The 22,613-nt window shown below is 35.2% G+C and overlaps 1 protein-coding gene across 1 annotated transcript in view; it reads left to right on the top strand.

The window, feature by feature from the left end:
- The window catches only part of LRPPRC (leucine rich pentatricopeptide repeat containing), an 87,156-nt gene that overhangs the window by 23,207 nt on the left and 41,336 nt on the right, over nucleotides 1-22,613 (top strand). Inside the window, exons 12-23 of the mRNA XM_064708981.1 lie at nucleotides 494-612; nucleotides 1,226-1,319; nucleotides 4,503-4,572; nucleotides 7,692-7,719; nucleotides 9,939-9,996; nucleotides 11,127-11,233; nucleotides 11,447-11,524; nucleotides 11,851-11,904; nucleotides 12,629-12,742; nucleotides 13,955-14,085; nucleotides 15,522-15,607; nucleotides 17,243-17,447. Coding sequence (XP_064565051.1) covers nucleotides 494-612; nucleotides 1,226-1,319; nucleotides 4,503-4,572; nucleotides 7,692-7,719; nucleotides 9,939-9,996; nucleotides 11,127-11,233; nucleotides 11,447-11,524; nucleotides 11,851-11,904; nucleotides 12,629-12,742; nucleotides 13,955-14,085; nucleotides 15,522-15,607; nucleotides 17,243-17,447 — 1,144 coding nt within the window. The remainder of the gene's footprint in view (nucleotides 1-493; nucleotides 613-1,225; nucleotides 1,320-4,502; nucleotides 4,573-7,691; nucleotides 7,720-9,938; nucleotides 9,997-11,126; nucleotides 11,234-11,446; nucleotides 11,525-11,850; nucleotides 11,905-12,628; nucleotides 12,743-13,954; nucleotides 14,086-15,521; nucleotides 15,608-17,242; nucleotides 17,448-22,613) is intronic.

Genomic DNA, 22,613 nt, shown 5'->3' on the forward strand with positions numbered 1-22,613 from the left:
TTTAAACAAGTCCAGAGGAAAGTCCTGAATACTGACACTAATCAGAGTTGGATACTGGAAACAAAACGAGGAATGTATGATGTGTTGAAGAATGTGTTTGTATCTTGAGTTTATGTACTTTATATCAAATTCCGGATTTGTTTATTATGTTTAAAAATATGGGCATTTTGATACATAGCTCTATAAGATGTTGTGCAAACATGAGTAACTCATATATTTGCTGTGTTAGAAAATAGCTTTGTATAATAGCAATTTCCAAACTGAACCTTCATGGTTTTTATAGTACAGCACAGAATACAATGTTTTGTGAATTTATTTTTAGTTTCACAGTTAAAAATTTTATTAATACCTAAAATAGAAATGCAAGAATTTTCATGGCAATTTCATGGAGGGAAATTGAGCCTTTTTTTGTAAAGCAACATTTATTTTTACATGTTTATTATCGAGTTTTCATTTTTCTAAAGGCTTAGCCTTATTAATTTTGCCCTGATAGGTATCTTTGAAGTTCTCAAAGTGATGCACACATTGGGAGTGGACCTTGATGCAGAAACCTATACAGACTATGTTTTTAAAAACTTTGCTGATACTGAAACTGCCCATGCCCAGCTGAAGGTGAGTTTATATGTAAAATTTGTAAAAATGGCTGTTACATGGCTTCTTATGTTATGTGTTATGTTCTCTGTGGGGGCTTTAGATCCCTGTAGTGCTCCAAACATGAACCTGGTGTGATGAAACCTGTTAGGAATATTTAGAATATTTTTCAAACAGTTATTGCACTGATAATTTATCATGTCTTCCTCCTACTGCTTTACTTTTTCTCCTTCAGAGCTAACCAAAGTATTTTGCTCCAGACCTAGTAGCTTTTTGTTTCCTGAAGTGAAAAACAAATGAATGAATAGTGCCTTTTCTTTTTTCTTTTTTTTTCTTTCCTTTTGCTGGGGACTGGAAGCACTACAGTTGTTTCTGGTGAATAGTTTTTTTTTTTACTCACTAAAGAATTGAGAATTGGATACCAAATATAAGTGACCCAGTCTTTTTGCCTTTCATAACTTTGCCTCTTGCAGTTGAGTTCAATGCTAAAAAATATTTGATCAGTAGCATCTTGTTTGGCTGCCATATAGACTTCTGTAGAGCACCTTCTGTGTTCTCAACAGCTAGCTTTGGGAAGGAAATGTTTAAAAATATGAAGTATCAGAAGTTCCATGGTTGATTGCTTTTTCTCTAGGAAAATGGCTGCCTGTTTGAAAGTGCTGGGCTCTATGTAGCAGAACTTAGAAGTGAAGCACTTCAGGGGAGACTGGACAAAGTTCTTTCTATATGTGAGTATTTTTCATGTTGCTTGTTGCTGTGTACTTGGTGATAGTTTGGATTGGTTGTAGGCTGAGAGATTTACTTGTATTAATATGTGAGGTTTCAACATATGTGGGGAACTTGAGCAAAGTGCTTATCTCATGTGAGGTCTTCTATGATGACTTGCCAGATAGAAACTACCAGTTCTGAACCATAAATCATAGTTTAATTCTTCTTTGGTATTGAACCTGACCATAAGATTTGTATACAAGTTATTTGCAAATAGCAGCTTTACTGTGATTGTGACAGGAATGTGACACCCTTGTACTTAGAGAGTTAAGCAAAGAGTTTGTTTTTCACAAGGCCAGTGAGGTGGTTGGTGCTGGGATTGCTTTTGTTTGCAGCATCAATGACTACAGAAACCAGGAACGATACAGCTCTGAAGTACTGCAGAGCTGTACTCTCATAAAAGAACCAGCTTTAAAGATCTGATGGTCACTGACATTAACCTGAGGGTGTTCTGCTGATCTTTTGGTCATGGAAGTTGTGTATAAATGTGATTGGTTAATTAGGCATTGAATTGTAGCATGTTTAAGAGGTTTTTTCAAAGACTGTTCTGAGGCTCAGTGCTTGCAAATGTTAATTTGTGTCATTGACTGAATGTAGGGATGGGATAATTGGCTTGGTTAAGTAAGAATGAGATTCTCTTCAAAATTTCAAGAAATAGTTTTTATATTCCTAGTATGCTGATACATTAATAAAATGCCTAAACTTGGGCTAAATCTGATGCAGGAAAATCTCTTTCTGAACAACAGTTTTGTTTGTCCCAGTCTCAGGGAAAAGCTTAAGCAGTTGCTTGCTGTGGTTGTCTTTAACTGTTTGATTTAACAAATACAGAGATAAATAGTCTGCATACCATGACTCTGGGAAGCTGTTGTGTTACAGATGAGAAAATTGAGTAGTTAGTAATCAGTGATTTGATTTTGGTATTGGAGAGTTATCAATTAGTGAATCCTCAAGATTCACCTTACAGCTTGGTTTTATTACAAAAAAAAACAAACCAAAAAGCATGAACTCAGTCATTGACCCATAAAATTTAAGTCCTTAAAAAGAAACTTTGAATTTTCTTTCAAAGGAGGACTGTTTATTAACAACAATGGAATCTCTTCTGGAATGTGAAATAGTTTGGGGAATTTTTTTCTCCATGAAAATGTAGACCACTCCTTTCATTCTGCTTAACTGAAACAGGCTGGCTTTAATATGTTGTAAGACACAAATGCATGTATGCCTGGTATGTGGTAAATGTATATATCAAAAGTATGATACAGGCACATAGAGTAAGTTGAATTCTCTTACTGTCACAAAACTAGTATCACTTAGTATATTATTTAGCCATTGTCTGTGAGTTGAATTTAAATCTTTTAGTGGTATTTCTGTTTACAAAGAACGGGGTTAATAATTCATGGAGACGTATCAAATTTCTTTGAACTTGAGCTTTAAAGGAAGCTATTCCCTAAATAGTTTACCAAGCTGAAATGAATGCTAGTAAATCTAATTAGCACCTATGTGATGATAAGGCACAGATATTAAATAGCTGATTTTTTTTTTCTTTTTGACTTGTCTCCTTTTGCAGTATTACAAAGAGGGAAAAATAAATGCAGTATGGAAAATAGTTTGAGATTGTCTCATCAGTATAGTCAGAGGAGGCAAAGGTTGGTTATTAATGCTGGCTGCTATCTAGGTGTATTGATTCAGCTTCTCATGCCTTAGAATGTATAGATTGGTGCTACTGACAAGATGAAAACTCCGAGCATCAGCTGAGGAATCTGGGCACATAAGGCAGCGTACATGAGAGCCGCTTTTTCCCTTTATCATGCCGTTCCATTCCACTTCATTGTCAGCCCCTTGATTTTCTCAGACTTGTTTGTTGCTAAGGAAACCAGGTTGCCGATTGTCAGCAGCAGCTGAGCATACTAAGATGCTTTTCTGCTGGTTTTTGTATGAGCAAAAAGTTTAATATACTGCTGGAGGAGAATTTGTATTGAGGGTGTCTCGAAACCAACTTTACCTGAGGCTTTCAAACAAAAAGTAATGTTCCAGCATTTAAGGCTAGAGTTAGACTAAGGAGGTGCTCTTAGCATGTTCTTGTCTTTGACTTCCCAGGTTCCTTTAGAGCTGGGGTTTTTATTTTGGTTATCTTCTACCATATTGCAGCCCGTGCTGAAAGGGCCCTGTGCAGTCAGGTTTTTACAGCAGTTAATTCCATTGTGGTGCTGCAGTGAGATGCTGATAACTTCACACAGGACATAAATGCACCCACTACTGCATTTGTTTCTTTGCTGGTCTGCAGTGCTGCAGTGAGAGACAGCAATTCTACAGGAAGAAGGTAGAAAGCTATGGAATATTTAGTCAAGCAATGGTGTAAAGATGAGGACATGAATCATAACTGTAAATTACCTCTCAGAGACATCTAATTTTAAGTGATTTTGCAGTTTCCTTTGTGTTCAAGTATTATTGTACATAACAACATATAGAACTGTGTATTTGTCTCTTTTCTCCCCCCCCTTAGATTTAATTTAATTCAGTGGATAGCACTTTACATGGAACTACCTTTTCTTTCTTATCAGGGAATTTACACTAGTGGAAGCACACACTTAAGAAAGTGTTGTGCCATTGATTTTTGGATTTTTATAATTTTATTTTCATTATTATTTAAAAAATAAAAGGCAAAAATTTAAAACCTATTTTAAGGCAGGTGTTCAGTCTGAAACAATTGGCAAACCATTTGCCTTCAGTGGATTTTTTTTGTTCCAGCACTAGTATCTCAGGTTTTCTTGATTAGTATTGTTTGAGGTTTGTCTGGCTTTTTGGAATTGATCTTTTACTTTCTTTAGAAAGATTCTTTATGCAATTAATAATAATTACAAAAAGTTAATTTAATAACTATTGACATTGAAGACAATGTAGAGGGAAAACTTCTGACTCTCTGAATATTTGATTGCTTTTGAAATGGATCAGATTTAGAGCTGATAAAAACAAGACTGTTTCAAACACTTGGACATTTTAAATCTTGGTTTATAAATGTTTGTCAGCATTTAGTAAACTATCAAAATAGCTTTTCAAGTGATGGTTTATTTACATGATCTGCTCAGCTGTTGCAGTTCAGGGATTTTTTTGACAATGACTATTGAGAAAATTTTCTTTATTTCCAGTGTCTTCAGCAAACACACCTGCTATAGATAATCGTCTGTTTAGAAACAGCCTCTTTATGGGTTTTAAAAGGTAAGGTTGTTATATGAATACTTTCTTTTTCCTGTGTAACAAAGTTCCCTCTCTTTTTGTCTTGTTGAACACAAGTCTGTCTAGTCTTTTGTCCCCTGCTCCATGTTTTAAAAGTAGCATTCCAGGTGTAGTAGGAGATACTGTTGTTCCTCCCTGCTTTCCTCATTTTCCTTGTCTCTGCTATGTATGAGCCTACACTTGAAACATTATGTGTAGTAGATGAAAAAGAATTTCATTATTCTTTGTTCTGTGCTATGTGCCCATATATAAACTTAGGGTAGTAAACATTTGGGGGTTTATCTTTATTCACTTTTTTTTAATAAACAGCTGTGCTACTGTAAAATTTCCCTAAAGATTGTCACTGTTAACCAGTAAAGTAACAGGGTGCTTGATGAAGATGAAATACCAGTAGGAGCCTGGCTGTTTCTGCTACATGTGCTAACTTTCTGTGCCCTCTGGGTTAATGTGGCTCCTGAACACTGACATGTAACACCTGGTTCTGAGCTACATTGCCAGGACTTTGTGTTCCCAGTCATATGGTCCTGTTCTGCAAGGAAGGTTCCTTGCGTGTTTGCAAGATTGTCTTAAGCTTCTGCAAGCAGATATGAATTAGCAAGCACTTCTATCATGCACTGCTTGCCCCAGTCAAATGCTTAATACTGGGGATGATAGGGTTTCTTTCAGCATGCCTACACCACAGAGAACAAGAGAAGTCACCTAATATTACTCAGGATCAGGGTTTGAAGGTTGATTTTGTTATTTCTTGGAATTATTGTAATGAGTGTGAATTAGAACTGGTTTTGGTTGGATATCAGTAAAACATAACAGGTGAATATGACCAAAATAATTTCCTAGTAAATTGCATGTTCTGTCTAGCTGGTCCTGTTGTATCATAGGAAAAGGAGGAGAAAAAGCAAACCAGTGTTGAAATTTGGTTTCTTAGCTAGGCCCTAGCTGGCCTTGGCACCCAAGGGATAAGTGAAATAATATTTTAGATCCAGCAGGAGTATATTGCTGTTCCTTTAATAGTCAGCCCCAGAATAATCTGTTTCAGATGTATTAATTAAAGTAAAAGATTTTCTAAACACATTTTCTCTCTGTAAGTATGGATAAATATCCAGCTGAGGTAGGATTTTCACTAGAAAGCAATCCATGCCAATGTTTACCACCCACAACCAACACTAGGCTGAAATATCCCTGCCATGGGGAAACTGTGCAGGTGTGCAGAATGTGATTTAAAGTATCTTTAAAATGTCATCATCTTGCTAGCAAACTATTTGCTAAATATTACAGTCTTCCCAAGTGAAACAGTTACTTTCTTCATAGTGGAAACAATTCCTGCAGTTATTGGACATCTGGGCTAAAAGCTCAGAATTCTGATAGAAATTAAGGTTAGAGGTCTTTGGATGTGATTTTTTTGGAGGGTGGGGTGGTGGTGGGTTTTTTTAACTTTTTACTTCAGCTTTCATTGCCACTCTTAAGTGTGTCATAAGTTTTGTTTATCTGTTTTATGTTTTTCTCTTGTTTGCCTTTCTTGCTCCCTGGTTTCAGACACTGTGTTCAAGGTCACCTGTGCTCAGATTTTTACCCTTACATTATTTCTGAAAGCATACCCACTCATGTTGCCTTTTCTGTTTTAAACTTTAATGGCTATAACAGCCTGAGCATGAAACTTGAGGGTATGATAGGAGAGAAGAAAGAATATTTGTAACTTTTGTAAAGACCACAGAAAAATTTTATGGCTAAATGCAGGTCTTGTGTGTTCAAATGAACAAAGTTCAGGATTGGAGTGCAAAAGTACAGGGTAGGGATGCCAGGGACACGTAAACAATGTCTGTGGCAGACTAGTTTATGGATTTCTGGTGAAACTGCTCTTTTCCAGTAACTGCTTGAAAGTATTCCCATTCTATTTGCCTGATGTACCATTACTATTTCAGAGTCAAGTACTTTAGGAAATTGATGCATTTGATATCTGCAGTTCATTGTCATGCTGTCAGTGTTGGAGTGAGTTCACCCAACAAAGCTTGACTAACCTCACAGATGGCATTTTCTTTTCCCTCTGTGTGGACCTGCATTTGACTCATTTTCAAATACAAGTGGCAGTTGCACAGAAGGAACAAGTGTTTCATAGGCTTGAACTTCCTAAATAAAATCCTAAATTTCTGTGAATGCACTCTAGTTTTTGTGCATCTATTCAGACTGACATCTTACTTTCCTCTAATGAGAATTACAGGAAGATAAAATCATGTAATAAGATTCTGTTTTCTTACCCGTGCCTATATTAATGCTGTTTTATAGTTTTCCAAAAGTTACAATTCTTGAAAACCTGTAGCTTCTAATGAGAATTTTGAAGTTCTATGAATTACAAGAAAATGTCAGGTTTTTAATAGTTGAGACAGCTGGTTTGCATTAAGATGTCAGGGGTTTAATACTTTGGTGAACTGGTTTGGTGAACTGACATGATTTTTCGTTGTAACCTCATGATATACAGGGAATGTTCTTCTTCAAGTTCTGTTTCAATCTATGAGGGGAGAAAATCTATGTTTTGTTTTCTACATTTTAAAATATTATGTGTTTCTCTCACTATAATGACCATTATACCTTAAAAGATTTGATTACTTTCTTTTTTTGCATAGGATTAATGCAGTAATAGCTGTCTGTAGTTATCTTGGTGTATAAAAGGTCTAATGCACAGGAGAGTTAGATTTTTTTGTTCCTAGCACATTCCATGTATCAAGCGCTTTCTATGTAAAGTGCAGCTTAAGTGAAGCTTATTTTCTTGAAATGCTAAATAGAGAAGTATAAAACAAAAAAAATACAATTAGGATATGTTAAAAAATTGAACTAAGACCAAAACGAAAGCACTTTTTAGTCATAAGTGATCTATTTGGAATGTTGGATTGTCTCAAGTTTTTTAGCAGAAATTATGAGCATATTGAGTATAGTAAAAAGCCCTAAAGTTATTCTGTACAAAATTGGTTTAAACAGTATGTGGCAATTATTGTATTTTAATTTGATCTAAATAAGATCTTCAGTGTTAATGTTCTGTGTTGTTTTAAAGAAAGCTACAAGAGTAAAATCATTTTGTTGCTTTTCTTATCCTTTGCTGCCCTCTTCAGCTCAGATGATGTACATCTATGGAGCAAGGTAAGTGGAGATAAAACTAAATAAAATCAAGATTATTTAGGCATTGCATGTTTATGGTGCATTATTGTAAATCTGAATTCTGAGACTGAAAAGGGTAGACCAGGTAATTTGAGCAAGACTTCTGTCAGTGGCAGATCGGACAAGTGTATCAAACTGAGTTTTCAAATCAGACAGTTAAGTGGAATTGTGAAAAGTCAAATGTGGTATTACCATGCCATTTAGCTTATTCTACTGCAGTTTCTAGATCAATGTAGTTACTACTGAAGGCAATTGTAGCTTCTGGACCAAAGTCTGCCATGGTTGTGCCATCAGGCATCAATTCACTTTTCCTGCCCTCCTTAAACTTTCTCCCTGTCCTCACACTGGTGCTACCAAAATAGTAAGGCAGACTTAGTTTTTCAGAGTTTCTGTTATATCACTTAAAGCATCGAAGTCAAAGCCAGATGAAAGAAGTTACCTGGATGAGCTCCAAGGGAAATTGCTGATCATTTTGCCCGATCCTGCATTAGGGCTACATTAGAAAGACACTGCAATATAACTTGATTGTTACATTTTACACAGTACTAGAATGAGGGAGATGTTGGCAGATGCTTTGGATGTGGTTTCAGAATTTGGGAAGAGATGCACTGTGTTTTTTATTGTTATTCCTCAGGACTATAACTGCTGATTAATAAAAGTGTCTTTTAGATTTCACAAAGAAATCTTGGAATGAAATGGAACTTGGGATTTGCTCTGATCAATGATTTGCGTAAAATCAGTTCAGGATTTTTTTAACATTTTATTACCTTTTACTGCTATGTGATGATTCTGGTGAGAGGATATTTTTGTCGGCTGCCTCTCTCCTTCCTTTTTTGCATTTAAAAAAAAAGGAGAGCAGGAGAAGAAAATAGGACATCTCTTATTGATCCCATTGTGAAAATAATTTTGAAGGACAGAGAGCTGAAGTAATAATGGTCTGCATGTGAAGTAATATCTAGAGTTAATTTTGTTCTTCGTCACAATGGAAGATAAATTTTGTTGTCTTCATTAAGTTTAAGAGTAAATACATTCATTGAACCTCTAAAATAAATGCTAACTTGGGAAGTAAATAGACACTTAGAGAAATAATATTGCACATTTTTTCTGTAATTCATTGCTTTTAGTATTCTGATATTTCCTTCAGAAGAACTGTTATGACTTCTTTGGATTTTATTGCAGTGTGTATTAATTTGTCATAGGAAGATGAGGGGAAGAGGGCAGAAAAATGCTGTATTTTCTCTGTGAACAGTGTCCATGATGTTGGTAGAAAAGTAATAGATAAGATATTGAGGTACACATTTGGTATTTTCTGTCTTTGTTTATCCATTCTCATCAACAATTGAAGGTGAGGATTCCTTTTCTTTTGTCATTACTTAAAACACAGCCTTTTGGCAGTGAGAATGCATCTCTTTCTGACTTCTTTGGGATTGCATACTAGAATCATGGTAGATAAAACAAAAATTCTTGAAGCACAATTTCAGTTTTTAACTGAAGATTTAATTCATAAAATTATTTTATTTCCTTAAGAAGAGTCAAATGATTTTTAAAGTGATGTTGTTTGGGTTAAAGTATTTGTAGGTAAGATGTGGGGGGCTTTTGGGTAAATGCTTGTTTTCTTTCAGAGGAGGTAAAATCTATATATTTCTTTGGTTTGCATGATGGATCAAACAAGTGCTAAATATAGTTGTAATTAATTTTTATGAACACATGTTCTGTCATTCAAATTTGCACTTATTTACAACAAGCTATACTAGTTACCTTAACTCTACCAGAGCATGATAAATGTTGTTCCTTTATAATTTTTTTGTATTTGCTTCTTTCAGATATAAAAAATAAGAAGCTTTTTAGGACAATTTCAGCCTTTCTATAAATTGGAAGATAATTGTAGCATCTTCAGGAGTGACACACATTAAGCAGTGTCTTAGGATAGCTAACTTCCTAAGAAGATATATAAACAGAATACTAGTGTTCCCTGTCTTAATGCTATACCTCAGAAAGCATTTCTGTTGCAATATTTTTTCAAGAAAACCCTATTATTTACCAAAAAAACCCCTTTGTGTTTCTTAGGGAATGACTATGATGTGGTAAAGCATAATACTTTAACAGAGAGATGCTTTATTATTTTGAGAATTCAATTTCAGATGCTATTTGTCCTTGCTTGCTGCTTTTGGCTGCAATGTACGATTATTCTGTCTCACCAGATAACAGAAGTGTTGTACAAGGATGAACGTTATTGCCTGACGCCTCCAGGACCAACTGGTAGAGTTTCAATTTCTGTGATTGTAACTTATCCACAAATCCCTTCTTCTGTGTAATGATGGGTTTGAGGGATTACAACAGTAAACACTGATTGCTTCTTTTTGAAAGTGAAATTTGAAAACATGTTGGGTAAAATCCTGATTCGAATAATCAGAGCATATTCTGTGAGATCCACAAGATATTTTTTCTTTTTAGAATGATAAACAAATCTTACTGATAATGATGTATTTTTCTAAATTTATAGATCAAAATGGAGAAGGAATACAGTATCAGTGCTTAAATACTTTAAAAAGAAAGCAATTTTTCAACCTATTTTTACATTTAATAGTAAAGGTACTGATTTTGTTAGGCAAAATGGTACTTAATATCCCAAATCTTCTAGCTTGAAATAAGTATACTTTTTTGTTTGATGTGTTTGTTTGAAAAAGGTTTGGGTTTTCTCCCTCCTTTCAGAGCTAGAGGGACAAGGACGCATGAGGACAGCTAACCTTTGAGAAGGCAGTACTTGGTACTCTTCCTGTTCTGGGAAGAGCTACAGAGCCCCACATATTTTGCACTGCATAGATAAGAAACTTAGCATAATTTGATGAAATCTGTTCATCTTAATTTTCATTGGCTAATAGGCAGTTTCTTCAGTGTTACTTGCTCAAATGGTTAAAGTATTTTTGTATGCTTTTATATTAATATTACAATACTTAATGTAGCTTGGTAATGGAATATAATGGGTAAAATGTACAGAATAAATATGCAAAGTGTTAGAAATCTGTTTTTTTTTTTGAGCAATGACAAAATATTTGTGGCAACTATTTGGGGTAGCAGGCAGAAAAGGGGGGGAAGGCCTTGGGCAGTACCACTTCTGTCATACGGTAGTGGAAAAAAATAGATTGAAGTAAGATTCTGTACTGAAAAGCTGTCACTAGGTCTGAAAATAATTAATATTCCTTTCACTCACCAGTTAGATATGTGCTCCCAAACCACATAATCTCTATGCCTCAGTGATCATTGTTGCCATTTCAGAGCCTCTCATCAGGGTGACATCTCACACCAAAATGATTTCTTATAAATTAATCTTGATAACATGACAGTCTCGGTAATTTTAGTGGAATGCTTTCTCTTGTTTTTTTCCACAGAAGCTGTTGGCTATTTTCTTTATCACTTGATTGACAGCATGAGTGACTCAGAGGTACAGGCCAAGGAGGAGCGTTTGAGACAATACTTCCATCAGCTGAAGAAGATGGTACCATTTCATTTTTTGCTACATAATGCCTGTCCTGCCTGACATGTATCTATTAGGTTTGAAATTGCTGCTTTTAAGTACAACCAGACCACTTCTCAATGACATGCAAGAGCTGGAGACTTGAATTACGTCTGAGATAATTTCTGTTAGACAAATTTCAGTTTGGTTCTGTTTCAAAACTCATATAATTTTTTTCCCCACCTCTTGGTACAGAATATAGTTATCCCCACCAGCCACTACAGCGGCATTTGCAGACTGCTGGACTCCTCTCAAGTTCCTGAATTAATTAAGGTCTGTGGTTCTATAGCAATTACTTTGAATCTAAAAAAATCTCTGAATATATTCTCCTTTGCAAAATAAATATCTTCATGCAGTGATTATATATAAGCCTTTTAACCTTTCTGTGATTTTTCACTGTTGTAGCTGGTTTCATTTCTAATGTGAAAGGGATACATTTAATAAGTGCTGTTTCAAGTCAGTGTAATAATGCTGCAGAACACAGCTTTTTTTACCATTGCTGTTATATAATTACCTTGAACCTTTTGAGTATGATATGCTTACTTAGAGATTGAGCTTAGGGGGAGATCAGTGATATTTTTTGTCTTACTGAATTTCAGGATGTAAGGTTACTGTGTCATAAACCATCCCCGTCTACGGACAACATTCCAGAAGTAAGTAAATTCACAGATAGCTGTGCTTGTTCTTACTGTAATAATACTGTTTGGATATAGGGTTGAGATGAAGTGTAATCACTGGCTTTCAGGTCATGCAAGTATATTAACGTTATTTAAATCTACTATTTGAAGTTCAGAGGTTACTTTCCAGAGTAGGAGTAAAGGCTATCCAGATTTTCATACAGACCTGATACTTGACCTTGGAGTTGGCTGAGGTCTCATGCCTCAGTTTCCCTGCCTGGTAGATATTTTTTTTGAAAGTTCTAGTTAGTTAACAGTAGTGGTGTGAGGCTTAATTCGTGCTTGTAAATTACAGTGATCCACTTGAGTGGCAGGAACCATATAAATCCATACTGCTTCTAATGGTCGAGTGTCAAGTCTTTACATTTGTGATCTGAGCAAAGTGGAGATGGAAAAAGAAACAGACTTGTATTCCCTACTTCCCTGAACACAAAGAACTGAGTGCGAGAGAAATAGTAATGTTGACCTTTGTAGATATGTGACTTAATATTGGGTTTTTATTTTTTTTACTGTATTCTGACTCAAGTCTTCAATTAGTATGTACTATTTAAACTGATAAAAGCACCTTAAATGATTAAAAAAATTTCTTCGAGTATGAAAGAAAAGGATTATTTTGTCTGTCTTTTATTAAAGTGATCCGACAAGTTGCTCAGGGAAGGGTGTTTTCACAATTGACATTCTTTCTGTTACCTCCATTTAGAGTGCTAAATCTGACGTGTCTGCTTTGGAGAAGAAACTGGAAGAGCGAAAAGCTGAAAACCAGCCTATTACAGATGTCTTGAAACAACTCATACATGCTCTTTGTGAACAAGAGGTATCTTAAGCAATGCAGACATAATTGGAAACACATAGCTATATTTTTAAAGGGACATAAATGACTGTGTTATGGAAAGACACAGTTAAGCAAAGACAAGTGCAGTGCTTCAGGTTTCATGGTTTGATGCTTATAAATCAAACATAAGTGCAAAAAGCAATTAAATCAAAAGGTTAACTAATTTCAGCAACACCTTGAATGGCATGTTTTGGGGTTGCTGAAGTTTGTTTACAATAATCTGCAAAGTGAATGATAGTAACAGCTGTGATAGGTTTATCATACATGCCAAATGTCCTTTCAAGCCATGGCTCCGGTCTCTTATATCTAGATTGTCAAGCAACTGATACATGCACTAGTCATTTGCAATTCAAATATTACTAGGTTGTTAATGCAGGGATTGAAATTCCATTTTCCTGCAGGAGGAAAGCTCTTCTGAGATAAAGGGTCTCTTGCCTTCATTCGGCAGGCGTCCAGCTGTAGTTTACATTCATTTAGTGTGTGTCTGTAATTTGTGGGGTATCACCACACTTTTGTTAGGTTTCTTGTTCAGTATGATCCTGCCTTTAAAGCTGGATCTATAGGAACAGTAACAGTTGTGCAGGTGATAGCACAATATTCTCTGCTGCTACGAACACAATTTAGAAAGAGTTGAGTATCTCGGCTGTGTAGCTCTACAATTTTGCATATGAAATAAGCCTAGATGCAAACACTGTTGCAAGTTCAGAGTGGTCAAATGTATGAATAAGAATTTATAGAAAAGTAAGCTTTCTATGGAATTAATAAGTAGTTTCTTATTCTTTAGAAAGTAGTTTTGTTATGTGTTTGGCAGTGTACCAGGTGAAAATGGTTATGAATTCCAAGTAAATAAGAACTGTTTTAGAATATGGGTTAATCATGTTCATGAGTATTGGAATGAAAAAAAAAAGACGTCTCTTACATTAAAAAATGCAAGAAATATAAATGCAAAGCAAGAAATTTTATTTAGAAGTCTATTCTCAAATTAATGTAAAAGGTGTTCTACAAAAATAACGTTTGCGAAACAGCTTTCACTCTTAAAATTTCCTAAAGCATTACAGCACTGTGTCCTCGTATGTGATCCTACACTACTAAAAGCACTAAAGCAGTCTTATAACTGCACACTGAATGTAGAAGATTCATAATGTCAGATTGACTTTTCCTCTCGTTCACATCTTTGCTTTGTTCCTTTTTTAGAATATGCAAAAAGCCCTTGAAGTGAAAGCCAAATACGAACCGGACATGGTTGTCGGTGGCTATGCAGCCTTAATAAATTTGTGCTGTCGACATGATAATGTAGAAGAGGCAATGAACCTGAAAGAAAAAGTGTAAGTACACCGGCACTGAAACATGTCACAGAGATTTATGCTGATACACAGACCTTGTTGAATTAAGTAGGTTGAGTATTAACCCCCTCATCCATTTTTAATTAGTTTTCCCCAACAATGTATGTGCATTTAAAACAGTCATGGGTGTGGTTTTTGGAAACAAAAAATTTGCTTTGTATAATTGAACATTAGAAGCAGCTACTTCTTGTGGTCAGTAATTTCATTTTATTTTTATTTTGAAAAAGGCAGATTGCTACATAAGATGTTTTATTTTTATTTTAAACAGGCATGGTGTCTAAATTGAATTTTGGCTTAATTTACAGTTAAAAATGGGCACCTGTATTGTGTGTTGGGCACCTGTATTGTGTGTTACAAAGCACCTAGAATGTGTTTAGAGTGTGGAACACGTATATTGTTTTTAGAATAGAGGTGTTTGAGTGGTGTTACTTTAAGACTGTCAACAAGCATTCTACTTTAAATTTTTATATTCAGTTCTTTGAAACTTGGCAGTAAAAGTTAGCTCCCAGCTAAAACATGCCATGCATGACTTAGCCCAGAGCAAATTCTTACAGATGATCCTTTTATTTGTCCCTTTCTTTTTTCCCTCAAAGGGCTCCTTTTGGTCTTGTGCTGTAGTGAATTGAAAACAAGTTAAATGTGACTTTCAGGGTCTTTCTCTCACATACACCCACAAAGTACTTAGTTAGGTTTTACAGTAGGTTGGCAGCCAGGTGCTCATTACACCTTGCTAGTGTTAGAAATTATGTGAAATGATTGAGCTGTGAATATAAAGAATTTTGCCACTCTACAAATAAGGGTTGTGGATTGGCTTTGACTGCAGTTCTGCTCTCGCATAGTCCCCAGTGTGAGTTTGCAGGAAGTGAAATTCAGTCTTCTGCTGGAGCTTCACTGCAGTAACACATTTTTATTGATCTGCCTCAAGTGTAGCCTCATATTGCAAAAAGTGTCTCTTTGGATTGTTATACAAAGAAATAGTGGTGAAGCAATTAACTTTTAGTACTTCCAGAGAAAAGAAACAATGCATAGAAGAAACTTTAAAATAGTGGCTATGAACTTAGGCAAATAGTTTCAATCTCTCTGTCGAAAAGAATATAGCCCTGTTCCAGTCATCTGCACTGTTTTCTTCCCTGACTTTTGAAAAATACCCTATTTTAGAGTCAGATGATTTAATTTACTGCCTTTCTCAGAAACATAACTATTGGCTTTTGAGGGTGGGAAAGTGCATGGATCATATTTTTAAATCATGTTCTAATGATGCATCTTTTCAATTCTATCAGATTTTTCCTTTAAGACTCACTATCATTTTTAGCTCTTAATGCTGTGGCTGGGTTATGCACTTTTAAAAATAAATATTTAAGCAGAAGCTATGAAATGTCAGCCTCTGTTGATAAAATTCTTAATGCTTTAATTTCCAGCTTCCCTAAGAATTCACCTGTTGCTCTTGACAGTGGGAAGTACGTAGCACTGATAGAAGTCTTAGAAAAGCATGGTAGACTGGAAGGTAATCCATTTGCTTTCATTGTGTGTTTCTGCTATATAATAAAGGTATCTTGCCTCGAGAATAAAAATGTGACTTGATATTAATGGTATATCATGTCCTGAAAAGTGCTTGAACATTTTGCATACAAATTTGCATGTGAATTCAACCAGAGATGCTTGGACAGTGCAGGCCATTAGTTTTAATGGATTGGCAAGCTTGTCATTTACATTTGCACAGCTCAGTGCTTTTTGCATTTCTGCAGCTAGTTTTTATTAGCATTGCTGTTTGGATTGAGTTTGAAGATCATGACTTATGGCACAAATTGCGTATGTGCCTAGACTAATGGCTTTGTTTTTGCTTAAGAAGGTCTGAAGGCTGAACATAAAACCTATAAACATAACCCTCTCATAAGAGCCAAGTACTGCAAAAAAAAAATTAAATTTTCATAAAGTATATATTTTTCTGTTGCTATTCTTTTTTGTTTGCTGTTGGATTTTATATTCAATCTGTAAACTGCCTGGAAATTTTGGCTTTTTAATAAGTGTTTTACAAACTGCGTATTTCATATTTCTAGATGTTTGCATTAAGCTGTTAGCTCTTTGATTTTTGTAATTTAGTCTGATATAATTCTGTGGCTTACATGGTTTGGTTGATCTTTAAAAATAACTCTAGACTGTCATTGGCTTTAGAAGACAATTCTGAGTATTGAGTTCTGTGATTTTGTAGAGTAACAACTAAAGTAACACTATAAAACACGGTCTAAGCCTAGACACAAAATGTAATGGTTTTATTTAAAGCACTGTGAAACAAAACAAAAAAGCTAATACAGTTTTTTTCATGTAAGGTCTTCCTTTGGAATTTGTATTGACCTTTTATTAAGCTTACTGTTAGAAAAATAATAAACAAAGCTGATGTTGTCCAAATCATAATAAATCAGATCATGTCCACCTCTGCATTAAGCAGTTTGAAAATATGAGCTTGCTTTTAAGACTATAAATGTTCCTCAGAAAATAAAATAATTCCGAAATGTAGCCAAATGTAAAGTGGTCAAAACATTCTGTCTATGCAGTAATTAAGAACATTATAAAAATGCACTTATTCCATATACAAAAATGTTTGTTTCCGCCTTACTAATGAAGCTTAATGAACCTAATGTTTTAACATGCAGTCTGTTAGAAAGCTTTCATTGGCTCTCCTTGGCTAATTAGTATCGACACAGCAAACAGGCCCTATCGGTATCAGACCATTAGTCTGGCTGTATATACAGTGTAAACATATCTTTATTATCTGGCCTCGTGACAAGCCATCTGCTGAAGAAACAATGGAGTGATTTAGCAGATGTTAGCATTGAACGATAAAAGCATCCATTTAGTAGAATCTTGCAGCTATAGGGCAGGCTGTACAGGGTTATGTGGTGCAGAGTGGGCACACAGTTCCTATCTATAATTTGTAGTCAAAGTTGCAGGAAAATGATAAAACCATGCTATTGTGGATTTATAATTGTAGTCTCGTTTAGAAATGCAAGTAGTAATTAACTTGAAATCGGCATTATACACCAGAATTTACATTCCTGCTGGGTTTGAAATGCTGTTTTAATAGCAGTTTGTTTTCCCTACATGAAATTACCTAAGGGTCTTTTGTGTTGTTTCATTGTAGATGCTATTAACATTCTAACGGAGATGAAAGAGAAGGATGTTCCTATCTCAGGCAGAACAGTTGCATCTTTTCTCCGCATTCTTAATGCCGCTGCCACGCGAGGTGAAGTTGAAACAGTGAATCGATTACATGACACCATTGCAAACCTGGGCTTGGTGCGAACTGCTGCCCTTCATGCCCCTCTGATTACAGTTCACCTTGAAAAGTAAGCTATGCTTGGGCTTCAGATGAACCAAGTTATGATATTTATATGTGTTCTGTGACCTGTGTACGCAATTCACAGCTGCGCATACGTGTCTGGAAGTGCTCACGCACGTGCAATTACTGAAGTGATCTTAGAGCAGTAATGAACAAATATGTTTTCTTCATTTAGCTAAGTCTCTTTTCATCAGCTAGACATCATGTCACGATCTCTGGGAACAGCAGCTGTGTTTTACGGGCACATCAGAGATGAAGTGGCTATATGTTGGAATATGCTTATGAATTAGTTTGTTCTAAAGTCTGTTTGACAAGATAGCTATTGAGAGCATGATAGGTGCAGTGTCAGCTCTTGTGGTTAAGTGGAACCACATCAAAACAGCATTATTTTGCTGTGCCTTCCAGTATATCTCAGGTGAGTTGCAGGACGGTTGTTGAATACTGAAGTATTTTTAATTCATGTAATTCAAATAATTTGATATCATTGCCAGGAGGCTGCTGTGTTTCTGAATTTAAAATTCAAAGCAAATACTGTCTCGTCTGTTATGTTTGAGGGATTTTGCCAATATATACTTGTACCATTTATTAGAGAGAAGGAATTTTGTACAGGCATTCTGTTGGGAAGTATCTTTAATTCCATGTGAATTGTTCCTTTGCATAAGTTTTCATTATGACATGTAGGATATTTGAATTAACATGCATATGAATTTTGTAGTAATTTCCTTTTAAAATTAAGGCAAGAGTTGCTTTTCCTTTACCATATGCACAGTCCTTTTATTATTCTTTTGTGTGTCACTTCTGTAGTTCCTGGATTTTCAACACTTGTAGCTAGAGTTTATGAATCGATTTCTTAAGATTTGGTTCATGTAAAAAAATGTTATTGGCATAAATATAATATCTATGAAATAAATGATTTTTCAAATGATCATATAAGTCAGCCAATAGGGGCTTTTAGTTCTTGTAGGTATTCTGGGTATGCAAGGTCTGTATAACATTTCTGTATTGGAAATTCTTGAGCAAGCGCTAACTCTTGGTAGATGTGTGCACATTCTCTTTTAAAAACAGTGTTTTAATAAGTGGTCAGCAGTTAAGAATATAGTGTACATCCTCTCAGTCAGTGACTCTGTCTTGGTTGCATCACAAGCCAGGCAGATGTTTATGAAAGCAATTTAACTGCAATCATATGTAACTAATGTGTCGGAAAAATATCTGATATGCTTTGCAGTGTGCATAAGAGCAGCTGCATTTTGCATAATTGCTTTATGCACATTGACATGCAAGTTGTACCTGGTGCTACTTCAGCTCTTTTCACTTCAGATGTAGTGTATGATGCTGTAGATAAAGGTGTGATCATGTGCAGATGAAGAGGGGGACAGTAATGACTGTTATTTTATTTTGATTCCACTGGGTTTTTTTGAATTACAAGTTTTTGGGAAAACTTTATAAAAAGTTAGAGGTTTTTTTATTAATGAAGGAACTTCTGATGAGACTAGATTCACGAAGGAGAAAGTAGTTCCAGACTTTGGAATTGTATGGCTTGAAGTCATTGGTCCTTAACTGTAGGGGTGCCAATATAATTCATATATAGAAACAAAAAGGAAAGTATGCTAATGGAGAGACTACATCTTCTCTGATGGTAGACAGAATTTGGAAGGTTTTTCCTGCATATTTGCTTAGGAGGAATAACTGCATTTTTACTGGGGTGTTTGGTTTTTGGCAAGGGGGAGGTGTTGTGGTTTGAGGTTTGTTTGTATTTCTTAGATATGCTAAGAGTATTTTGAAAGTTACGAGTGACTGAAATAAGTGTTAGTCATTTCTTTCAGTAGTAGTGCTTATTGTTTGCCATCCTGCAGCTCAGGTATCATGCTGAAATGTTGTCATTTAGCTGCAGGTCATCAGCATGGCTCTGAAATAAACTCTGGGGTATTTTAAAATGTTCCACAGTAGTGATTATACTGGTGTTTTGTTTTCTTAATTTATTTCAAACTTTTTAATTGCTTGTAAAGGAATCTGTGATTTGCTTTTGAAGACTTCAACAATTACAGGTATAAAATGTTTTCATCCACCATTTTCTTCCAATCCTGAATATTCTTAAGTTCTTATTAAGTCCTAGTGCAAGTTAAAAGTTTTTAACAGAGCATGGAAAAGAAAAAAAATGTTGGTGGTGGACAGCATAACTTTACAAAAGCCAGCATTCTAGTAGAATGGACATTTTGCCTTTAATATTCTGTGAAGTATTTAACTGAAGTAACTAGAGAAAGAACCTATGCTTACTTTACAGTTTTTCTGACACTGAATAATGGGACTATCCCCCTGCATTAAATTTTCTGATTTTTATTTATGACCTTGAACAGTTTCTTAAGATGGGAAGATCACATTAAAAATTGAGACAATCCATATGGTCTTGGTCTATCATATAATGTCATAAACCTTCCTTGGATTGTGTGAGAATATTTGCAGGTATATAAAGAACTTGTACTTTGTCTTAAAATATGTCTTACTTTTGAACTGATTTTTCCACCTGCTGATAATTAGAAAAACTTCTGATACCTACATCATGTAAAAATTAAGATTTTTAAGTATTGTGGGTTTGGCTTAAGTTCTCTACAAACTCACCTTTGAGAAAAGAAACAAAAAATAAAAAATCTTCACGTTTGAAATTTCCTAATTCTTGTTATAAGAAGTGCTCTTAAGCAGAGGGAAGAAAATTTGCAGGTAAACTATGAAAGCATTATGTTACAGACCATATGAGTAGATTATTTTGTAGTTTTAAGTTAGGGAACACAGGCTGTTAATACCTGTATCTTTAATGATAAAAAGGCTGTAGTTGGATTGTTTTTCTTTAAAAATAGTGAGTGTATTTTAATACAGCATTGTCCAGTAGGCCATTGAGTGTTCATTTGTTATTAATCTCATATAAACCCATTTTGATTAGTTTCTTATGTAGTAGACAGAGCATGAATGCAGTGCCTTGACAATTTTGCTTCCGTTGTTTTCAGGGAGTTAAAATCACCTGTGATTTCTTTTTGAGATCGCTCTGCAGCACTTACAAGTTATTTGACTTTTATATGCACTTGTAAAAACAGGCATCTTTGTAAATGAAGTGGTATTTTTAGTGGGGGACACATGTCTCTACTGGGGAGAGGTTTTTTCCCGATTTTTTTAGCAGCTTTATTTCAAATATTGTATTAAAACTCCTTATGTGTTGCAATGAAATTAGGGATGTTTGGCTCTCTTACTCCATTATTGCAATTAGGAATTTAGCATCATCAGTGCCAAAGGACAAAAGTGTCTCATTTGCCCTATGGGGACAGGACAGTGATAAGATGATTTTTCGTCAAGGATCATTGGGTCGTAATTAAGTTACATTCATGGCTATTGCTTTTTGAAGGATGATTGGTAAATGACAGGCTTCATGTGCTTGCTATGGACAGTGTTCACTAGGGTTTTTTCTCCCTCTGTCAGAAAATCCTGTTGAGTCTGATAATGTAAATGTGGCATTTTATTCTGAACAAAAGAGCAGGGAAATGAGCTATCTTGTCTAATCATTCAGTTGTTTAACACCGACTTCCAGTTTAGACTCAATTGGCTGGAAAGCACTTGACATGTGAAGTTAGTGCTGTTCCGAACGCATGTTTGAGTAAATTTTAAAGTAAGTGACAGCTAAATTGTACCTAGGGAAATTACAAAGCCTTCAACACAGTTAATTTTTTGGGGAGGATTAGTTGTAATTGCAACACCAGTCTCCTTGAAGATTCCTTAGTACAGCAAATGAACAGAAACACATTTAGCTCTTTCAAGAGCCTGTTCTCTTTTTACAGAATAATTTTTGTAAAGCTGATTGTACCTTGCTGAATTGACTTCTCTCTACACTAACATCTGCTTCAGATTTGTAGAGAGGGATTTGTTTTACCAGGCTACCCTCCACCCCCACTCCAGAGAGTCCCTTTTTTCTTTTTACCTCTCTAGTGATTTCAGGTTTGAGAGCTTTTCAATCAGTAAACCCCTTAGGTAAATTGCCACTTCACTAAAGCTTTATGCATAATGTTGCAGCACTTCATTCCAATTAAAATCAATATTTGGAGTCTTATTTTTATCAGGCAGACTCTCTGGTTGGGAAAGTTGTTTATTACAAGTAAAAGGGTTAGATTTAGTGCTACGTTCTTTAAGCAAGAGGGGAGTGGCTTGTTGAAAGAGAGGGGGGCTGAAATATCGGGGAATGCTATAGCCAGTCCTGCCACAGTGTATCCTGCAAACCTTCCACTTCCTGGGTAATTTTGGCTCTTCAGATAGCTTTGTGTGATTAAAATGGCCACACAAATATTTTGGAAGATTGGACCCATAATACCTTGGACTTCGTAGCCATTCTAAACAGAAAAGAATCAAAAAACTTGGTGTCTTAACCTGAAATTCAGCTGGAAAATAATGCCAAAATAGGATTCTCCTGGGGCTGCATAAAGGCCAAGCGGAATGTACTCATGGCTGAGGCTTCTTCTGTCATTCAAAAATAATAGTGTATCTTCTTTTTTTAAAAGAGCAAGTTTCAAAGTGCCAGAAAAATACACCTAATCTTTAAGTGGAACAGGTCTTAGTCTTGAACAGATAATATTTGTGAGTGACTTAAAGCTGTAGTATCTGGCCAACTGAAAATGAAGCATGGCTCATCTGTGTTCATACTTTAAATCCTGTTTATTCCAAACTGATGCCGGAAATACGGTTTTTCCAACATAGCTATGAATATATGGGCTTTTTTTTTCCCTTTTTGACTAGAACCATATTAATGAAATAGTAGTTTTAGACAAGGCTTTTAATGTCTTAGAGTAGTAAGTATCCTTGGGGAAGATAAAAGGGTGTTTGACATGCATAACTTCTTACAGAAAGGCTCCCAAATACTTTCAAATGTACAGCTGTTTGTTAGTTTAAAATCATTATGTCTAAATAGCATTTTCTTAAATGTAGAAATTCTCTTTTGTGCAGCTCTTTTTATTATAATTGTTTCAAGAAACACATTAAAATTTCATGTCTGCTTGAAATTTGAAGCCTACAGTGAGTTCCTTATTTTTCATTTTCTAAAAGGACTGTAAAAACTGCTCACAAAAGTTGCTGCTGGTACTTACTTGGAATTAACTGCAGTTTGTGACAGTTAAAAAATACTGCAGTTTGCTAAATCATA

The sequence above is a fragment of the Zonotrichia leucophrys genome, chromosome 3 (assembly GCF_028769735.1).
Source record: "Zonotrichia leucophrys gambelii isolate GWCS_2022_RI chromosome 3, RI_Zleu_2.0, whole genome shotgun sequence".
NCBI lineage: Eukaryota > Metazoa > Chordata > Aves > Passeriformes > Passerellidae > Zonotrichia > Zonotrichia leucophrys.